The sequence below is a fragment of the Ochotona curzoniae genome, unplaced genomic scaffold (assembly GCF_017591425.1).
Source record: "Ochotona curzoniae isolate NIBS_2020 unplaced genomic scaffold, NIBS_Ocur_1.0 scaffold_4701, whole genome shotgun sequence".
Taxonomy (NCBI): domain Eukaryota; kingdom Metazoa; phylum Chordata; class Mammalia; order Lagomorpha; family Ochotonidae; genus Ochotona; species Ochotona curzoniae.
The window spans coordinates 20,377,092-20,398,524 of record NW_024467122.1 but is presented as its reverse complement, the minus strand read 5'-3'; the positions used below and the strand labels follow the sequence as shown (position 1 = coordinate 20,398,524).

Genomic DNA, 21,433 nt, shown 5'->3' with positions numbered 1-21,433 from the left:
TCCAGGGAGGGCCCTGGCTGCCTGAGCACGCCTCTGCCCCGGTGCGCGTGCTCTGCGGGCCCGCCCCTCGAGCAGGCGGCCAATGAGGTGCGCGCCGGCGGCCCACGTGGGAGGAGCGCGCGCGCGGCCGAGGGCGAAGGGCAGGCGGGGGCGCGCCGTGGACGCCGGGGGACGCTCGCCGGCCCCGACGCCGTGAGTAGCGGAGCTCGGCCGCGAGCGGGGCGGCGTCGGTGCGGGGTGGTGCCGAGGCCTGCTCTGCCCCTTCGCCCATGGCGACGCTGGGCCTGCTGAGGACCCGGCCCGCCGCGCGCCCTCCACCCTCCGTGCCCGAGCGGGAGGACGTCTGGGTACGGTTGCGGTGACAACTCTTGCTTGGGTGTGTCCGGCGGCCTCTCTTCGCCGCGCGCCCTGTCCTCTGCGGGCGGCGGGGAGTCCAGTACCGGACGTGGCCCGGCGCTCTCGGTCTCCGGAGCTCACCAAGCAGGGGCCCTCCGGACGGGGCACGGCCTCTTGGACTTGCGTGTTCCTTAGTGAAATGTTTTCTTAGACACGCGGCACAGGGGCTCGGCCGTGCGAGGCGCCTCATTTCTCTTTGCTTTACGTGGGGAGCGAGGGCGGGGCACCAGTGTAAGCTCTAAAGGACTTTCTCCTGAACTTTGATGGTTTTTCCTGTCAGCGCGCCGGTTGAACTCCCGTTTTTCTGTGCTTTGATGACCTTGAACGAGATTGAGGTCCCTTTGCTCAAGTTTGAGTCCCAGGTCCAGTCCTGAGCAGGTGGCCCTGGGAAGTCTTGGGTCCCCTGTCTTGGGTCATCCTCAGACATGTGGCATCGGTGTTGAGCTAAAATAAGAGTATAGATAACCTGCAATTCTATTTTGCTTCCCCCTCCCCCAAGTGAAAACAATGTAGAATGTTGCTTGCTTATCCTCTGTCGCAGTTGGGGAGATGGAGGGAGATTTTCCAAAAATGCAACTTTTTGAAATTACATACAGTTGTAACTAGAAGTCCTGTATCTTTTTTCACTATCTCCTCATTGATAACATCTTGCAAAGCTGGAGTGCAAATATCACAATCAGGCTGCTGACATTTGACAGACAGCACCCACTGATCTTAGATTTTCCCAGCTGTCCATGTCAACATGCATCGTGAGATTACACATTATCGTGTGTTTTACTTTTGGATACATCGCAACAGTCCCGACAGTCAAGATGTAGAGAGGACAAAGAAAAAGATGCAGCAGTTTGATCAGAGTCCCTCCAGCTGCCCCGTGAGGACCACAGCTTCCCTCACTGGCCCTCGCATCTTGCTGGCTCACACGTTGTCGTCTCTAGACTTACCGACCTGTCCTGGAACAGTGGTGTAACTTCCCTTGTCACTTTTCGTCAAGATCCATCCAGGTTGCTGCCTGTGTTCATATCAATAGCACATTCCTTTTTATTAATGAGTTGTACCACAGGATGCTTAATCACTTACCCATTGAAATACATTTGGAAAACCAATTCCAGTTTTTTAGTTGTTAAGAATAAAGATGTTAAGAACATTAGTCTACAGCTTTTTGTGTGGATCTGTGTTTGTTTTTCTACAGTCAGTCCCAAGTTTCCAGTTGCTAGGTTGTATGGTGAGTATGTTTATTTAAAAAAAAAATCTTCAATAACCTACTATCTATGTGATAGCCTAGTGGCTAAATGCTCATCTTGCATACCCTGGTTCTCATATGGACGCCGGTTCCTGTCCCAGCTGCTTCACTTCCCATCCAGCGCCCTGCCTGTGGCCTGGGAAAGCGGTCAAGGACGGCCCAAAGCCTTGGGACCCTGCACCCACGTAGGAGACTCAGTAGAAGCTCCTGGCTCCTGGCTTTAAATTGGCTCAGCTCCAGCCCTCACAGTTGCCTGGGGAGTGAGCCAGCAGATAGGAGATCTTTCTTTTTGTATCTCATTCTCTCCATAAGTCTGCCTTTCCAATAAAAATGATTTTTTTAAACTTCAGAATGTATTTATTTATTTTAAAGGCAGAGTTGCATAGAGAGAGGGAGAGGCACAAAGAGATCTTCCATCCATTTGTTCACACCTCGAAATGGCCATGATGGCCAGGACTTGGGCAGGCCAGAGTTAGAAGCCTAGAGCTCTGTCCAGGTCTCCCTCATCACTGGCAGAGGTCGAAGCATTGGACCATCTTCTGCTGCTTTATCAGGCACAGTTACAGAAAGCTGGAGATAGTGGCATTGTGGTGTGGCAGGGTAGGCCTGTGGTGCTGGCATCCGTCTGGGTGTGAGTTCGTGTCCTGGCTGCTCCACTTCCAATCCAGCTCCCTTCATACAGCCTGGAAAAGTAGTGGAGGATGGCTTAGGTTCTTGGACCCCTGACCCCATGTGAGAAACCTGGAAGAGGTTCCTGGCTGCTGGCTTCAGATTGCCCCAGCTGTAGATGATGCATCTGTTCAGGGAGCGAACCAGCAGATAGAAGATCTCTTTGTCTCTCTTTCCCTCTGCAAATATGCCTTTCAAATAAAATAAAATAAATGTTTAAAGAGCATAAACAGGAGCTGGACTGGAACTGAGGTAGCCAGGGCTCATGTGGGATGAGCAGCAGTTTAACCCACTGTGCCAGAATATTGGCCTGGTGTGTCTAACGTTGTAAGAAAGTGCTTAGGTCTGTTTGCACAGCAGCTATGCCATTTTGTATTCTCAGCAGCTGTGTTTAATGAAGTTCTTGTTGCCAGCAGCGTCCCACATCACGATTTTGATGCTTTAACTGTTCGAATAGGTATAAAGTCGAGATGGTTTGTTTACACTGGATGCAGTTGATTTGAGACCACCTTGAACACAGAAGTTCACACTTCAGGGTCTATGGTCAAGCCTTTGAGGGCCCTCGGACTTGATTATATTTTTTAAACTACCCTGTGCTTTGAGAGTGTGTTTCCTAGTCCTGTCGATGAGAAATAACTCAGGATACTCATGCTCGATGTCACCTTTCTCTGCTTGACTCCCGACTCTGAGGTTTGACTGCCCCGTAGCTTTTGTCAGGTCATTCCAAATCGGATGCTTACCTTGTGGTCCTGCACCTGTGTGCTCAGCCTCAGCACTCAGTTCCTGACCCAGCCTTCTTCCTGCTCCCTCTGCTGTCAGCCCAGAGCCCGGGACAAGTTCAGCGAGTGCCCTAAGAAGTTCAGTTTGGCCTAATTGCTGCTCTGGGGACCTTTCATTCCATCTTGATGGATTTTTCTGTCTGAGTAGATTTCACACACCTTGAGAATATGGATTAGAATCAATAATTGATGATTTACACTGGAAGAGTTTTGTAATGAGGGAGAAAATCCCATGGTGATGGCTTTCCACTTCTCTGCCCACAATTTGTTGCCTTAAAAAACTCAGTTATTTTTGCGCCCCCCCCCCAATTAACCATCACCTTGAATAGCCCCATTAACTGCATTGAACATCTAAATGAAAATTTTTATTTTGTTGAAAACAATTTACCCTTTTTTAAACAGTGCAGATTTTATGTAGTTCATGGATACAATTCTAAAAATATACAGTTAAAAAATGCCAGTTTAAAAGATTAGTGTTATGCAGTCTTAAAATCCTAGATCAAATCTAAGGAAAAAAGTACTTTGTATAGCTCCTATTTTGAGTAACACATTACCAATTTAGCCTTCTCTAAGTTACAAACATAATTGCAATTTTAGAAACATTGGTGCACATTTGTTGACATAAGCCAAGTTCTGACAGGTTTTGGTTTTTGTTTTCGTGATTTGAATTCCTAGGTTATTTGTGGCAGCAGCAGTTAGCAGTGGCTGTTTCCTAATTCACTTTCAACTGTTTGTTTGCCAGAGCAAATTCTGCCAACCCACCACTAGAGGATGCCTCATCCCCAGTAGTGCTGCTTGAACTCGCCCAAGAAAATGGCAATTTCAAAATCATTTGGCCAACTTGCAATTGAGAATGTAAAAAGAAAATATTTTTAAGCTTTTATTATCAAATATAAATTTAAATTTTCCTTTTAATTAATTTTAAATGTAGTATCTAGTGCTTTTATAGGTAACAGTAGAAATAAATGTGGCCTTTTCTTTAAACTGATTTATAAAGGTGGGCCAAAATTAATCAAGTAAGACTAGTTAGTTTTCAAAAACCACCCATATTCATGTGCTTAGTAAGTTTCTCTGATTGGCCCGTATCCATGGAAATGTGTCAACCATTGAAGACGACGGACACTTATTACTTGTTATGCTCTGCATACTTGTGGCTTTCTAATGGGAAACTTCATAATCATTGTCTCGGAAGAGCCACGTGACCTGAAGCCTTCTCCTCCTCCCTTCTGTGCTCTCTCCTGCTGTTTTCCTCACCTCTGTTAAGGTGCCATGCTGCATTTGCTTATTTCTGTGTCATCTGTTGTCCTCCCGAGGCAGTATATTCTGTGAGGACAATAATCAGCTCTTCCTGTTTCTTCACACACACTTGTGGTGTGTGTGTGTGACCATTATTTCCTTTCAACTAAGTTCAGCATTTAATAAACATTTTTTCAGTGAACCAATGAATGAATAAATGGACATAGCATTTGAGTAGGGACTTGAAGTTGGCTAAGGTGTCCACAGAGAGTCCACAGAGATTAGTAGGGTGGAGGGCTAAATTAAGATAACAGCCTGAATAGGAGCTGGGCAAGTTGTGAACAAGTTTGGCATAGTAGAGGCAGGAGCAGGTGGAGAGAACTTAACCAAAGGAAGGGTTGAGAGAGTGAGGAGAGGTAGCAGGGCTGGGCAGGTGGGTGGGTAAGAGAAGAAGAAAACCATGGGTGCTCCCAGGTGCTCCCCTGAAGCCTCACTCCTCACTGTCCCCTGGCTTCAACCTTCCAGTCCTTCTCTGAGCACTGAAGGGGTTCCCATCAGGAAACTTGCTAGTCTTTCTCTTGCATTTGAAGCATCTGATGGAGAAAAGGGCCCTGGGCTGGCAGGAGAAAGACTTGGGCTCATGTTTCAGCACTTCGCCAATCAGCATGAAACATTGAGCAAGTTCCTTTAAACACATGTATTTTTTAATACCCACCTTGTCCCGGAAGGATTTAGGGTGTCAGCCAGTTACTTAATCTTCAGTTTCCTCATCTCTAAATGAGAGATTCAGCCTAACTACTCTACGTTCTTCCCAGCTCTAACATCTTATGTCTCCAAATCCAGTGATTTGCTGGTCATCTCCACCTAGAATTCCTACCAATAGCATATGGAGAATGTAAAGAACTGCACTAAAACTGAATCCACAAGCCTGATGTTGATTTTCCTGTTAGCATATCAGTGTCCTACCGGTGGCCCAGGGACGAAACTTAGTGTCATTGTCAACTCTGGACTTTCCCACACATGCTGTTGAGTGGAATGGAATGTACTGGCAATGTCATTCCCCTCCCTGAGTAGGCCCTTATTGATTAGCCTCTTCCTGTTAATCCTCACTCTTGCTGCTGCTTGTTTCTGTTTAAAAGGCAGAGTTAGAGGGAGGGAGGGGGAAGAGATTGTGAGTGAGTGAGCAAGCGCTAGTTTCTATCTGTTGGTTCATTTCCCAAATGGCCGCAATTCCTTGGATCAGGGCAGGCCAAAGTTACGAGCTTCATCCAGGTCTCCTGCGTGGTTGACAGGGTCTCAGGTGCCTGGGCCATCTTCCCTTGCTTTCCCAGGAGCATTGGTAAGGAGTTGGATTTGGAAATGGAGTAGCCTGGACTGGAATCAGTACTCATCTGGGTTGCTGGTGTCATAGGCATTACAAACATCAGCTTAATATACTGTGCCACAACGCCAGCCCTGCGCTGGGTAAATTTTCTAAAGTACAGCTCTAATAGTACCAGTTCTAAGACTTTAGTGGCTCCCAGCAGAGCACACACCAAACGCCCAGGCTGATGCTCAGGGGCCTTTCCTGACCTGATGGCAAGTCGCCTATGCCCCTCACATGCTAAACAAGCTGAACAGCAACCTGCTCAATGTTCCTGCCTCTGCAGGACTGGGCAGCATGAAACTTGATGCCCTTGGCTCTTGAAGTCTACCCTCTTTTTGTTTCAATCTTGGAAGTCCTCTCTTCCTTATTTTAATTCTCATGCAGTTGTGTCATTTAATGACTTTGTGGCTTGCCTTGGGCCCCACTGCCCTGGCCTGCCCTGCCCTGCCCTGCCCTGAGTTTTAAGCTGGCGGGTCCTCGAAGGCAGAGGCCGGTCTCCATGTGTGCTTTCCCAGCACATGCACACTCCTAGAGAAACATGAACTGGGATCAGTCAGATGGACACCTAGAGCAGAAATCACTGTCTTGTCCATGGCTATGGATTTCTACAGCTGGAAATCGTGTGAACAAATTACCTCCTTTTACAAATCAAAAAACCCAGAGTCAGAGATGCGAAGCCGCTGGTTTCCTTTCTCACGGCTCTTGCAGTTCCTGGTTTTGCATGGCTCTCCGGACACCACTTACTGCCTTGTCATGATAAGATCCATTCTCGTGTCCTCTCTCCTCCTGGGTGTGAGTGCACTGCTGGCTAGGTGATTACCTCTTGCCATGTTGACACCGTAGTGGAGCTTGGGAACAGAATTGGCTGGTGGGAGCTCATTTGCAGTGCCACTGCCTGAATGGGCACTAGGTGGCCATACTGAAGGTGGACTCTACTTGCAGTTTCAACTGTGGACCCTAACGCTAGCACTGGGAGAAATCTTAGATACCACCCAGTCCCACCACTTATCTACAGCAGAAGCTGCCTGCCCTCTTGCCCTCCCACCTGCTGCAAACAGAGACGGGAGTGACACAGGGATCACTGAGTAGCAAGTGAATCAGCAACTTTTTGGCACAAGAGCATTGACCATGAGGTTGTGAAGTGAATATGTGGGGCACGTTGACTGCCAGTCAATCATCTAATGTGACTTCTGTTTTGTATATTTAGATCAAATGATGCTGTTGCAAAAAATTCCCCAGCAGTTATGCGGCTTAAAGAAATTCCCATGGTCATGTGACTCCAGATACTTCTGGGGCTGGTTGAATGCAGTGTTTAATAAGTAAGTTACTCCCAAGTGAAGAAAGGTGGGATTGTTACAATTGATGAATTCCCAGTTGTTTCTCTAATTTTTATTTAAAGTTGTTTTGAACAATGTGTGCAGTATGACCCGAATTTTGCATACAGACAAAATATGCACATGAACATGGGGAAAAAAAGACCAGAAAAAAAATACATTACAAAATATTAAATATGACTGCCTGAGTCTTACAATTTTAATGATTTTTTGTTTGTCCTTTGGTCATCCTTTAGTTGTGTAAAATGAGTATTAATTTTATAACCAGGAAATCTGTCTTTAAAATATTTTATTTGATGCTTAAGACACAGTTATCCTTTTGAATGCTATTAAAGACATGCATGTTAAAGCATGAGTAGGTACCAGGCTTTAAAAACTTTAGAAACTGATGAAACAGACCTTCTCTTTGCTTAATATATCATTATGAGCACTAATGCAGAAAGAGACCGGTGTAAAAATTAATAATACTAGTAACTGACATTAATCTGGGCATGGGTCCAAAATATTTCCTTCTTTTATCAGCTGCACAAATGCTAACCCAGTGTTGTCATTCGTTTAATACACAGTTACCCAGTGTCTGGTGTGTTAAACTCTGTCACCCATGAATCACTGAAGACTCATATGTGGCTGGTCAACTCATAAAAATAACATGTCTTGACAGAGTTTGCTTGGAAACACTAATAAAAGCAAAAAGTTAACAGGCAGGGCTACAGTTTGGTTTTTACTTGAATTGCAGGCATCTCACTGATACATTAGCAGCCTCTTAAGTCCTTTCACAGTTTGTGGCTGTTTTGTATTTATATTGGCCAGTATCACTGACACTAGTGATCCAATAAAAGTGTACTGCTTCTGTTCTCTTGTCAATAGAGTGGATTATGAACGCATCAAAGATGTCGGCCCCAACAGGGCTGCCTCCGAGTGGCTGCTGCGCTGTGGGGCCACGGTGCGCTACCATGGCCAGGAGAAATGGCAGAAGGACTACAACCACCTCCCCACAGGCCCTCTAGACAAGTACAAGATCCAGGCCATCGATGCCACCGACTCTTGCATCATGCATATTGGATTTGATCACCTAGGTACCTACCCTGTCATTGTGCTTGTAGGGCATGCCTGTGACTCACTGGTAGTTCAGGGAGGTGCTTTTAGCCCAATTCAATACTATCAAGTTTGTTCTTGCTCTGTTATTTTCCTTTTTAAAGATTAATTTGTTTACTTGAAAGACAAAGTGTACAGAGAGAGGGAGCGGCAGAGATTGATCTTCCATCTGCTGGTTCATTCCCCAAATGGCCACATCAGCTGGAGCTAGGCTGGTCCAAAGCCAGGAGCCTCCTCCAAGTCTCCCACGTGGGCACAAGGGCCCACGGGCCCAAGTACTTGGACCATTCTTCATTGCCTTCCCAGGTGCATTAGCAGGAAACTGGATCGAAAGTGGAGCATCCAGGACACTAGCTGGCACCCCGTAGGACCTGTTATTGCCACAATGCTGGCCTGGCCTGTGTTAATTTCCAGTGAAACAGAGTTTACAAATACCTTCTTGTCCCTCCTGCTACTAAACTTGTTTCTAGATGCCTTCATGTTATGGATTATTCACTTAAGATTCAAGCCCTTGTTTGTCAAATGTCTCCTGCTGCTGAGAAGCCCTCAGTGCATGCAGCAGTTATTCCCTCTGCTAGTGTGGGCTCTCTCCTGCAATGCACAGGGCCCATCTGCAGCGCTACCTCTGTGGCTACCAGGCTGAGCAGTCATCCCAGTGTTTGCTGAGCTGGGAGGCTTCTCACTGCTGGAGCCAGGCAACCCTGGGCAAGCCCAAACGTCTTCCTAACGATAAATCAGGTTCTTAACTCTGTTTTTTATCCTCCCTCCCCCAGAGGGCCTCGAGCATGTTGAAAAAATCAGGCTATGCAAGTGTCATTATATTGAGGATGACTGTTTGCAGAGGCTCAGTCAACTTGAAAACTTTCGGAAGAGCTTATTGGAACTGGAGATCATTTCCTGTGGGAATGTCACAGACAGAGGCATCCTTGCTTTGTGTCATTTAAGGTGGGTACTCACAGCCAAACTGGAAGCTTGATAATGATGTTAAGGCAAGTGAACACTTAGAATTTAAAACAGCTGAAAGATGGTGTCATTTTATTTAGTTCTAAAAATAACTGCAGTTTTTATCTGGAATACTTTAAGACAACAGTTAAAATGATCAATTTTATATATATTTTATGCATTCTTGGGCGCAGCATGGTAGTCCAGTGGCTAAATCCTCCTTGCCTTGTATCCACTGGGATCTCATATGGGGACAGGCTCATATCTTGGATGCTTCACTTCTCATCCAACTCCCTGCCTGTGGCCTGGGAAAGCAGCAAAGGATAATCTAAAGCCTTGGGACCCTATACCTACGTGGGAGACCTAAAGAGGTTCCTGGCTCCTGGCTTCTGATTGGCTCAGCTCCGGCTGTTGTGGTCACTTGGGGAGTGAACCAATAAAAGGAAGATTTTTCTGTCTGTCTTCCTCTCTGTATATCTGCCTTTCCAACAAAAATAAACAAATTTAAAATATATTCATAAAAAGTTTTATTACATTCTTTTTGAGGCTTTTAAAAAATTAAATCTAAATGTTATCTGCCACAATAGGTCCTCAGTAAGCCTTAGCTGTTAAGTTTCCTCTCCATCTTTTAAACTCATTTTCCTAATGTTTTTACTATTTTCATGACATCTGTTGACATGTAACTATGCAGTTGTTTGGGGTGAGATGCTCCCGTCTCTGGAGCCAGTAACACTGCCCTTCACTTTAATGAGTGCCCTAAGTGTGCCTCTCCCAGCTAGGAAAGCTGCTGTCCATCCCTTCCTACTGCCGTCCAGACCTGTGCCACTGCCCAGAGCAAGCCACTCAAACCCTGACGGGAAAGCAAGGAATGCTTAATTCTAAAATTACAAGAATCTTAATCTTACCAGAATGTCAAAGAAACATCATTTACTTCAATCCCAATGTTCAAATTCTGACTGTAGTTAATATGGTTCTGCTTTAATGTGTCACAAAAGGATCTGACAATAACCTTGGCATTATAGGAAGTCTGAGACGGGTAAACACTGAGACCAAAAGTACAAGGTTGTGCCTCTCTTACGTTAGTTGAGGCTTTAGAGCTTTTTATTTTAGTAGAAATGAGTAATATTAAGAACTTGCCTACTTTTAGGGTGGATTAGTTATGTAATTCTTATGCAAAGAACAACTGTACCATCTCATATATGTAGATGAGAGCACTTAAAAGTTCATGGAATTAGACATTTACTTTGGTATAAAATATTTCTTGAAATACAAGCATATGAAAGGTCTTTAAAAAGTTTATGGATATTATGAAAACTTACGAAAAAAAACTATCGATGGCTTTCAAAATCTGATTTATTCAAAGAGCACAGCTCACACACTAAAGGTATGGGTGATATGAACATATTCTGCATGTAAAGTTTCCTGCAAGTGAATAATTAGAGTTTATTTCTTAATTCTATAAAATTTTTAATTCTATAAATGTGAAAATTTTTTTCCCTTTCTATTTTCGCAGAAACCTCAAGTATTTGCTGTTAAATGATCTCCCTGGAGTAAGAGAAAAAGAAAATCTTGTCCAAGCCTTTAAAATAGCACTGCCTTCTCTGCAATTAGAATTACAATTGAAGTAAAGCAGTAATATTATCAGTAAGTGTCTTATTTTAGTCAAATTGCTGACCCTAAACAGCAACAAATATTATGTAATCATACAGAACTATGAAGATGTCATGTCCTGGCATTGTGGAACTGCAAAGTCCTCTCTAGAAAACAGATGACTCCCTAAAGCTACTAGGTTCAAAAGGAGATCTGTGTACAATGAATCGGTTTAAGAAAATGGAAATGGTAGCATTTTAATTCTGATATCTTTCAATATTTAATACAAATACTTATGTAAGTATCATGTAGATAATGATTAGATAGTATAATATGGATATTTATCATGTCTTTATTTTACTTTCCATTTGTGGAAGCATGTTACTGTTAAGTGCATAATCATGACAAACTAGAACCCACAGTACAGATTCACTAAAGGAGTTGTATATTCAAAACACTGATGGTGGCTGAGGCATACATTTCATATGGCTTCCAGGGTCTGCATGCTTTTCTCATGATCTATGTGTTCTTAACAGCGTATAGATTTTCTCAGAATAAGTGCTTCCTAAGTCCATTTTATAAGCTTAGGTTAGTTTTTTTTTTAAAAAGATTTATTTTATTTATTGGAAAGTCATATACAGAGAGGAGGAGAGATAGAGAGGAAGATCTTCCGTCCGATGATTCACTCCCCAAGTGAGTGCAACGGCCGATGCTATGCAAATCCGAAGCCAGGAGCCAGGAACTTCTTCTGTGTCTCCCACACGGGTGCAGGGTCCCAAAGCTTTGGGCCATCCTCGACTGCTTTCCCAGGCCACAAGTGGGAGCTGGATGGGAAGTGGAGCTGCCGGGATTAGAACTGGTGCCCATATGGGATCCCGGCACGTTCAAGGTGAGGACTTTAGCCGTTAGGCCACGCCACCGGGTCCTTAGGTTAGTTTTTAATGACAGTTGGACAGAGGTACTTGTCTGAGTTCAGCATTGCTTCTGATGGCAACAGAACAAACACTAAAGACCAGCAGGTTATGCTTTTTCCTGAAGCTAAAATATGATTTCATAATAAATACTAATACAGTTTTTCAAACAGAAAAATGAATTTGTTGTTTTTGGAAACCAGCTTATGCAAATAGTACACAGCATATAATTTATAGCGTTTACTAACATAATTACCCCCATCATTCAATACCATTGGCAAACAGAAAACAAAGGCAGGGTTGTAAAACAGCGTCATGTGATAGAGTGTGATTCCATGCCTGAAGAAAAGGATTACAGATATAGTTAAACTGAACATAAACTGATCAGAACTCACTGGAGAATGCCGAGCCCTTTGTTGTCAAGTTGGTTTCATTACTGTGTGCTGACATAACTATTCACTATGATTCAGTGCAGAGCTTCGTTTCTGTTCTGAATGGTTTCCTGTAAAACTACCAGGTGCTTTGGGCAGCTATAGTCATCTGCCTCTGTCAAGTGCATTTTCTTGGGTTAGAGGAAAGACAAATACAAGTGTTAACTATTTGTAGAAGCTGGGTATGCCTCCCTGTCATTGCATCAAGGTTGCACAGTAGGAATTAAATTACACTGGGACTATTCCTTAATCCACTCTGAGGCTTATGCTGTATGAATTAAGGAGCTTGAGGATGACATTAAACAAACTGGGTGTCCCAAATTACTAGACAGATGCCAGAATGTGGTGGACTACCCAGCAGGAAGTGAATGGGACCCAATACTGTCATGAAGAAAATGAGCCCACAGGAAAATTGGAAGAAATGCAGAAGAAAGATGTTTTGAAGATGCAATAAGATACAACTTTGCAAACCATGACTGAGAGCTACAAGGAAACAGTGGCAGCATATGGCAGCAGAAGTGGTATTGATGTGTAAGAAACAGACATGGAGTCACGTTGCCCTTGTGTCCATGGCACAAGGATGAAAAAGCTATTGAGCAGTAGGCCAAATTAAAGCCAATTATACATCATCAACTGAAGTCTTACTGTACAAGCTTAGGATCCTCAATAACATCATTTAAAGCTTAGTAGTAAAATATTACTTGGCAAGTAGGATATATGTATACATATATCTGTGTTGAATATATGTGTTGTACACACACACACACACACACACACACTTACATTCAATGTAAAGATGTTTCAAGGAAAACACAAAGTTACATTAACATCCTCATGACTCAGAAGCTCAGATGAGGTTCCTTCCAAAGCCCTAATCAGTATACACAGTTCTACCTGCAGGTCTGTCTCCAAGTCTGAGGCGGAGCCAGAGAAAACAAAAGTATTAATTATGTTCAGGCTGACAGGTTCAGTTCCTGCAAAGTCTGTAGGACTTGTTCTCCTTGACCACTCAGGTCAGCTGCCAAGCTTCATGCCACTGTTTGCCAGCATAAATGGGTCAGTAAATGTATGGATTACAGTCCATTCTGTCTGCCAGGCTGACCAAAGGGGGGGAAGAGGAATAGGTAAGCAGGATCATCAAGCCCATCAGCAATGAATTATACAGTGCCTATGTAATCCATGCGATTTTAAAGGTTTTAAACAGGTATCCAAAAAATGTTCTAAAGAGTAGAAATTAAGAGGCAGAAGAAAGGGAACTTAATCATTTTGATTTTAGGAACTAAAACGCCCCTTCAATTTGATGTAGAGACGACTTGAACACAGGAGGTAAGGCTTAGGGCCACAGCATCCGAGGACACCCACCTGAGCATTCAGTGGCCCACATTTCACATGGGGCATGTGATGTAAGTGAAATACCAATCTTGACACCATTTTACAGGCATATGAGCAGTAGGTACAGTTAATACTCTGTCCATAAACTTGGTTGCTTAGATAAACAAAAATAAAAGTGCTTTTCCAAACAAATCTTTCCTTTCTGTTCTCGACACCCTAATCAAGCATGGAACAGCACATCTGGAGTTTCCCTCCACCTCTTGCCAAGTGGCCTCCCAGTTGTTTGTATTTTTTCCTGGTGTGTTCCTAACATTGTCACTGTTTTCAACAAAATGTGTAACATTCTTTTTTAAAGAGTGGATCAATTCCTTCTTTAGCAGTAATCCCCTAGCTGCTTAAATGTTTGGAAAATGGTAATTCAGTTTCTTTGTGTTACAGTAGTACTTCTTATTGTCCAGAGCTGGAAGGATACTGTTGTTGCTGGTTAGCTGGGGTAGGTATTGTAGCTGAAAAATGTAAAACACAGAATTAGGTTAAAATGGTGGCATGCCAAGCATTTTGTTCATTTCACAAGCATTTGTTCATTATTTTCACTACTAAAATACTTGAAATTTTTGAAAAATATTTTCATTTTATATGAAAGAGACAAATAGATGTTCTATCACTAGTGCATTCCCCAAATCCCCTCAACAGCTGGGCTTGGCCATATGGAAGCCACACACCCAGTGAGTGGCAAGGACCTAGTATCTTCGCCGTCATTGGCTGCCTCTCAGGATACACGTGAGCGGAAGCTGGGTAAGAAGAGGATCAGGGACTTGATCCAGGGAATTGTGATGCACAGTGTGGATATCCCAAGTGGCATACTCACTGTTACCGGGCCCACTGAACCCCTCACAGCAGAAAAGATGAGGACTGAGATTTTCAGGTAACCTGCCCACTTACTCCAACAACAAAACTACTTGAAGTTTTCAGAAATGTTTGTACTGTTAATTGCAAGTGAAAAAGAGTAACATGCATTTTTTTGTGTTGCACTGTATGGCCTTGAATGTGAAAAGAGGACAATTTTAAGTCCTTTAGGACTTAAATAAATACACCAACTAATGCAGCTCTCCTCTCCAGGGTTTTTTTTTTTTTTTTTTTTTTTTTTTTTTTTTTTTTTTAAGATTTGTTTATTTGAAAGGCAGAGTTACAGAGGGAAGGGGTTTTCATCTGCTGTTTACTTATTCCAAATGGCTACAAGGGCCATTGGGTGAGCCAGGCCAAAAGCCTGGACCTTCATCCAGATCTCTCACAGGGCAGCTGGGGCCTAAGTACTTGGGCCATGCTCTGCTGCCTTCCCGGGCTCCTTAGCAAGAAGATAGATGGGAAGTGGAGCAACCAGGATGCAAATCAGTGCTCTTATGTGATGTTAGTGTTGCAGGTAGTACTTAACCTGCTCTAACACAATGATGGCCCTCCTCTCCTATTCTTCCAAGTAGAAACAGTTCCACCAAGACCCATTTCAGTGTGGTAGTGCCTTAAGGGCTGACTGACTTGGGTCGGGGAGTCCATTTTTGGTCTGTGTTGCTGGCTAGGTCATAGATGACAGTGAAACAGAAACCTGGACTTGATGCTGTTCCTCATGGACTCTGCTGTCCTCCCTCTGCTCAACCTCCCAACTCCCAGGGACTGTGTGGCATTCAGGGAGCAATGGAGGCTGCCAGTGGCAAGGCCAAGGCAAGCTAAGCCTCAGTCAGATCCAGAAGTGGCCAGCTCATCTTGGTCATGGTCCCAACTGCAAGTCTTTCTGGAGTATTGCAGCCCTTGCCTTAGGACAGGACAGTGAGTATCTGGCTGGCATCAGTTTGTTGCAGTCAGAATTTTTTGCAGGCCACACTGTATATCTCCAGCTCAGTGTGCTGTTGTGTTAATAATCCCTGGAAGTGCTCATTTCCCCTAGCAAATTCTGACAGTCAGGGATAAAAACAGTTCCTGTTTAGGATAAACATGGGATGTTACTACTGAAGGTAAACATGATGAAGAACTGCAAACCTGATTTTGTTTTCTGATACCAAACAAATGTATAGAGCTGGACTCACACACTTGCACATGGGGAATGCTGACCCTGCGTGGCAGCAGGAAACAGCAGGGAAGTCCACCTGGCAAGTCAGAGAGAAAGATCCCCAAGAGGCAGATGTCTGGGGACCCCAGACATCACAGGGAAAGACGCCAGCTGGGCTCCAGGGCCAGGCAATGAAGCTGTGGCCCTGACTCCTGGACCCTTCGTACAGTGCAATCCATCTTTACCCCAGGCAGGTGCTTTCGGCTCTGTCTTAAGTTTTTCCTTGTTGGTTTGTTGTGTTCTGGCACCACACCCCCTGTTTCTCTGATGCCATCAAAATAGGGGTGCTGCAACAGCTGCTCACAGCTCCGTCTCTCAGCAGGGTCCATGTGCAGGCAGCCCTATAAGAACAGAAAAAGTCCTATCCTGGCATCCTTCAAATGATTTTAACATCACTGTTTCATTTTTTAAAAGACTAAACTTTTCAGTTGCGAAGGGGTGGGACAAAAAAAGATAAGAAAAACACACCATCATAATTTGGCACTTCCATGTTCTAAATGGTTACCCTCATGAAACATATACAGCATGTATACATGTGTACATACAAATGCAGTCCTCTGTGTGTAGTCTGTAAAAAGAATACTACATATACGACACAAATAAAGTTCACGCAGAATGCAGCAGTCTCTGCCACTAGGGGTTTTGCATGCCTCCTCCTATAATCAGGTACTCTGTGTATACATGTGTGTACATGTGCACACACATCATATGTATGTCACATGCATGTCTTCACAGAAATTGTCTATGTGATATAAATATATAGGAGGATATGGGTAAGGAAAAGCCCTACATATCTGCCTTTGTATTACATCATTCTCAACTGTTGTCTTTATCTTGAAGGAGGCCATGAGGGCTTACACTTGGCTAGGTAACTTTCACAACTGCATATCCCAAGAAATTATCTTAATTGTTTTGTCATACATACATAGTAAATGCGTGATTTTTTAAAATATAGGAAATCAATACCTCACACATCTTTTAATGAACAATAGATCTCCTTTATGTATGAGCTGCAGTTCTAACAATGCATATGAAAATCAGAGGTAAAATAGAGGCTTACTTCAGCTGCACTGGGACCTGGGGTATTGGAAAGGATCCTCTGTAAGAGAGTACCACTCCTTTGAAGTTTCAATCCTGTCAGTTAGATTCCAAACACAACATGAACTATACTTAAAGTAGGAGAACTTGGGCCGGGCACAGTAGCCTAGCAGCTGAAGTCCAGGATTCCATATGGGTGCCAGTTCTAATCCTGGCTGCCTGCTTCCCATCCAGTCTGGGAAAGCAGTCAAGGACGGCCCAAAGCCTTGGGACCCTGCACCTGTGTGGGAGACCTAAAGAGGCTCCTGGCTCCTGGCTTTAGATTGGCGTAGCTCTGGCCATTGTGGCCACTGGGGAGTGAATCATCAGACAGATCTTTTTCTCTGTCACTCTTCCTCTCTGTATATCTGACTTTTCAATTAAAAAAAATCTTTAAAAAAATTAAAAAAAACACCACACTTAAAAAAATTGGAAAGCTACTCCAGAGGAAGAGAGCTCCCAGAGACCCCAGTAGTTCAGGGTCCCCACCAAGAACACTTGCCCTGCACCTCCTGGTCAGCTCTGAGCCAGGGTTTTACCTTTAAGAGTCCCAAGGCAGGATGAGAGATGTTTGGGAGTTTTACTTCCAAGGGTTCCTGTTGCGAAAAAAGGAAAGGGGCTTTTAATTCATAACATGGGCTCCATTAGTCCATTTACCTCCAGCTAAAGCTCTTTAGAGCAGAAACATCTTCCTAGTGCCCCCTCTAGCTGGCTGCACCCCACACTCAAAGCCTAGCCCTCCCACTATAAACTCCCTATGCCAGTTTCACAAGCTCCACTTCCCACTTAAAAACTAGCTTTGTCAATATAGATAGCAAATCCTAAGTAAATATTAAGGGAAGAAAAAAAAAACTTGCTGAGAAATTGGTGTTTCAGGTTATTTTCTACCTCAATTTAAATGACTTATTTGTCCTAGAAATTCTGACATTTATACTGGCATAAGAAAGAGTAGAGCCGGGCCTGGCGTGGTGGCGCAAGTGGTTAAGGTCCTCGCCTTGCACACCTGGGATCCCATATGGGTGCCGGTTCTAATCTCAGCGACCCCGCTTCCCTTCCAGCTCCCTGTCTGTGCCCGGGAAAGCAGTCGAGGACGGCCCAAGGCTTTGGGACCCTGCACCCGCGTGGGAGACCCGGAAGAGGCTCCTGGCTTCGGATCCGCAATAGCATCGGCCGTTGCGCTCACTTGGGGAGTGAATCATTGGACGGAAGATCTTCCTCTCTGTCTCTCCTCTCTGTATATCTGCCTTTCCAATAAAAAAATAATAAAAATAAATCTTAAAAAAAAAAGAAAGAGCAGACCCTAATGAGCACATCTGATATTTTCATATATGGAGTTTCAAAGCAGATTCTCCCCCTACACCCTTCCATTCTCCCACTTCCACTGCCCCAAGATGAACAGAACCATCTTGGTTTCCTGGAATCCACTCCTGTCTCCTCCCACAGGAGGCCACAGTCCACCCTTCCTCGGCCTCTTGCTGCAAGTACTCCACAGCCCACATTCATGTCTCCTGTGGGCCACAGGGGGCTGCAGGGCTCCAGGCATGTGCTGTGGTCAAACAGGGCAAATGCTGGGCACAGAGAGGCAGGGCAACATGGGGCAGACAGGCCAGTGACATCATCACCCTCTGCTGAAGGATGCGGGATGCGGGAGGAGGGAGCTGGGCCACTGAGCATGAAGATGGCAGGCAGAGTGACTGCGCAGGCCCATCCACTGACAGCTTGGGGCTGGATGCACAACACTCTCCCCAACCCCTCATTCCCCTATCCTCACCCCCGCAGCCAATCCACAAGCCCTAGTCCACGGCTGACCAGAGCAGGCAGGCCAGAAGGCTGTGAATTCTGACAGTTTCTTCTGTTTCACAGGAGGAAAAGGAATCCTCAGGTTGATGTGCCTTTATTCTGCAGAGTGGCCTCCTCCCAGACCCCACCCCCTGCCTTTCCGTGTGGGCAAGCCTGCCGGAAGCCCTGCCAGGCTCAACGGCCACTGCTAACCAAAGCAACTGTGCCTGTGCTACCCTACCCCACACCCAGCACACTCCTGCCAGTGGAGCTGGACTCTCAGCCCAGAAGCCAGGGGCCTCCTGGTCAGGGTCACAGTCAGCCAGACTGCACATAGAGAGCCCAGGCACAGATGTGCAACAGCATAGCCCCCGCAGTGCTCCTTCCTGTGTTGCTGTCAACAGGAAATCTCCTGCAGGACAACCTCAAGGACAACATAGGAAGTGTTTTACGTTTATGAAACCGGGATTGTTTCGGAGGCACCGCACAGACAATCGAACCGGAAACCACTAAAGGATATTTAGTACAGAACAGGGAATGTCCAGGTCACGAGGGCACCAGATGGATTGCCCCCTACATGCCAGGTGTCATTCCTCTGTCCCTTATGCTAGCACTGCAGGAGGGGACAAGGCAGAGACATGGAAGCTGTCACTGTGGGCTGCAGCAAGAGGCTGAAGGCACAGACAGGATGTGAGTCCCGGAGCAGAGGACACAGATTAGCTCCACTTGCAAAGTTCCTTCCTCAGGACAGCCTCTGCACTTCGCAGACCTTCATTCTGCTCCAAAGTTTTTAACATTTTGTTTTAGTTGAAATAGTGACAGACGATTTTTACTCTCTGGGTCCCTTCCTGAACACCCACAGTAGCCAGGACTGGGCTAGGCTGGAGCTGGGAGCCAGGGGCTCCAACTAGGTCTCCATCCAGAGTTCCATCTAGAAACCCAAGTACCTGAGCCACCACCTGCTCCCTCCCAGGGTGCACACTGCAGGAAGCTGGAGCTGGGAGCACAGGTAAGGACTTGAAGCCCGGCACAGCCAGTAGACCAAATACCCAACCCAGAAATGTTTTGTTGTTGTTGTTATAATACAGGCATATTAGGAATCATTTAGATTTTTTTTTTTAACATGATGAAAAACAACCACCCCATAATCCTATTCTTGATCTTAGTCAAAAGGCTGAGAAGCGATACCCCATTATCTTACTATGAGGAAATATCCACTGTTAATAGTTTGATATCCTTGCAGTATTTTTTCCCCACAAATATAAAAAGCCCTGCATGATTACAATACTGTTTTACATTTATATATCTAAATACAAGTATCTATTTTTGTTACACATTTATTATATCAAATTATACAGACTGTTTTAGAATCATTGTTTTCATTTAGCAATATGTTGTGGACTTTCAGGAAAATGAGTAGATATAAGACTAGTCACTTTCAGGATACAGTAGGCTGGGCTTTCACCTACGGTGCCAGCATTCATGCTGGTTCATGTTTTAGATGTTCCACCCTGATCCAGTTCCCTGCTTATGGGCTGAGAAAGCAGCAGAGAATGGCTCAAGACCTTGGGCCCCGTACACGTGAGAGACCCAGAAGAAGCTCCTGACCTTGGATCAGAGCTCAACTCTGGCCACTGCAGTCATCTGGGGAGTGAACCAAAAGATAGAAGATATTTATCTATCTATTCTTGCCTTCTCTCTATAATTACCTTTCAAATGAAAATAAATAAAATTTAAAAAAATTTAGTCACTTTTACTGGCTATATCTTTCTATTATAAAAATGATCATAATTTAATCCTCCTCTATGCCTTTGTCTAATGGTCTCTTTGGGATAACTGCTCAGGGTAGATTAAGAGTGTGAACATTTAAAATTTTTTCAGGTTTAGGAATGAATGTTTTCCCCCACAGTGGCCCAAGCAGACAGGCCCCAGATGAGGCTGTCCTAGTAAGTCCATTACAATTGCTTTCCTGTGGTCTTGGGGCTATGAACACATGTAACAAGGGAGCTGGACAACACTGAGAAAAAAAGTGCTGAAGTTTTCTTGGGTGAATCAGTGAGTACACACTGCTGGTTCTGAGTTACTTGGGTCAAGTGCAGAAAATGATAAAGAGCAGGTATGGCTGGGGCAGACAGCTTTGCAAGTGCAGCAGGCTAGCCACCCTTAGCCACCAAGAGTCTCGAAACTAGCCCTTTGCTAGCCAATCTGCTTCAGTTTGAACTGAGATCTTCTAGTGCAGGGTTAGCCATATGGCTAGGGCAGGAGAGTAGTTTTCTTTTTTCTTTTTAAGATTTATTTATTTTTTATTGTAAAGGCAGATATACAGAGAGGAGGAGAGACAGAGAGGAAGATCTTCTGCCCAATGTTTCACTCCCCAAGCTGCTGCAATGGTTGGAGCCAGGAGCCGATCTGGAGGAGCCTCTTCCAGGTCTCCTATGCGGGTGCAGAGTCCCAGGGCTTTGGGCTGTCCTCAACTGCTTTCCCAGGCCACAAGAAGGGAGCTGGGTGGGAAGTGGAGCTGCTGGGATTAGAACCAGCACCCATATGGGATCCTGGTGTGTGCAAGGTAAGGACTTTAAACCACTATGCTATTGCATCAGGCCCAAGGGAGTAATTTTCATAACCTTGCCAGCATGGGGTGCCGGCTCTCTGAGAGGGAGTCACTCACCGTATCTTCAGGGTCAGGAATTTTCACCCCATTGAAGTACTGATTTTTGCTGAAGACTTGCTGGTGCCTAGGAATGAGATCCCCTTTGGGTAAGAAAAAGAAAAAAGAAAAAAAGTGAGACTGAAGTCCATAAGTGCAAATCAAAGTGGAACTCGCTGATCCTGTGTGAAGATAACAGTGGACTGGCTGAGCAATGAAACGAGTGCCAGCTGAAAGCGAACACTCAGGCAGGCGGGGAGGGAAGGAGCACGGTGAGGTGGGTTTTCGGGTTGGGGAACAGTTTTTCACGCTGGCACCACCTTCCAACTGTTGTACCAGTTAGTGACCAATCAGAAGTGCCACATCTGTTGCTGACCTGCCCTTCTTACGTGAGGTGACAAAAGGAGCCTTCCCAGGGCTAGTGGCACAGTCAGCTAAACTTCTGCCTGTAATGTCAGCATCCTGTACTGGAGTGCCAGTTTAAGTCTCTGCTGCTCCACTTCCAATC

The 21,433-nt window shown here is 44.9% G+C and overlaps 2 protein-coding genes across 10 annotated transcripts in view; one reads left to right on the top strand and one right to left on the bottom strand.

Annotated features, from left to right (window-relative positions):
* Positions 1-133: 133 nt before the first annotated feature.
* Positions 134-10,894, top strand: DMAC2L (distal membrane arm assembly component 2 like). 4 transcript variants are annotated; one of them, XM_040968563.1, is made up of 5 exons: positions 134-192; positions 6,894-7,005; positions 7,888-8,096; positions 8,889-9,060; positions 10,571-10,894. In XM_040968563.1, the coding sequence occupies exons 2-5, from the start codon at positions 6,899-6,901 to the stop codon at positions 10,683-10,685; spliced, it is 603 nt and encodes a 200-aa protein (XP_040824497.1). In that variant the 5' UTR covers positions 134-192; positions 6,894-6,898; the 3' UTR covers positions 10,686-10,894. The 4 variants fall into 4 exon arrangements, with proteins under 4 accessions (XP_040824497.1, XP_040824499.1, XP_040824496.1 ...); XM_040968562.1 differs by lacking the exon at positions 134-192 and adding an exon at positions 1,595-1,618; XM_040968564.1 differs by lacking the exon at positions 134-192 and adding an exon at positions 3,742-3,939.
* The window catches only part of CDKL1 (cyclin dependent kinase like 1), a 64,836-nt gene continuing 52,403 nt past the window's right edge, over positions 9,001-21,433 (bottom strand). For 3 of the 6 annotated variants that reach the window (XM_040968556.1, XM_040968561.1, XM_040968559.1), the window contains 4 exons: positions 20,947-21,029; positions 17,039-17,095; positions 15,608-15,763; positions 11,720-13,827 (listed from right to left, as the gene is read on the bottom strand). In XM_040968556.1, the coding sequence (XP_040824490.1) occupies positions 13,717-13,827; positions 15,608-15,763; positions 17,039-17,095; positions 20,947-21,029 (407 nt within the window). In that variant the 3' untranslated portion in view covers positions 11,720-13,716. Of the gene's footprint in view, positions 9,087-11,719; positions 13,828-14,948; positions 14,964-15,607; positions 15,764-17,038; positions 17,096-20,946; positions 21,030-21,433 lie in introns of those variants that run through there. The other 3 variants (XM_040968558.1, XM_040968557.1, XM_040968560.1) reach the window with 3 other exon arrangements.

Coding starts and splice junctions, on each gene's coding strand:
- DMAC2L (XM_040968563.1), top strand. CDS start 6,899: ATGATGCTGTTGCAAAAAATTCCCCAGCAGTTATGCGGCTTAAAGAAA. Junction 7,006..7,887: donor TTGAATGCAGTGTTTAATAA/GTAAGTTACTCC, acceptor TCTTGTCAATAG/AGTGGATTATGAACGCATCA. Junction 9,061..10,570: donor CTTGCTTTGTGTCATTTAAG/GTGGGTACTCAC, acceptor CTATTTTCGCAG/AAACCTCAAGTATTTGCTGT.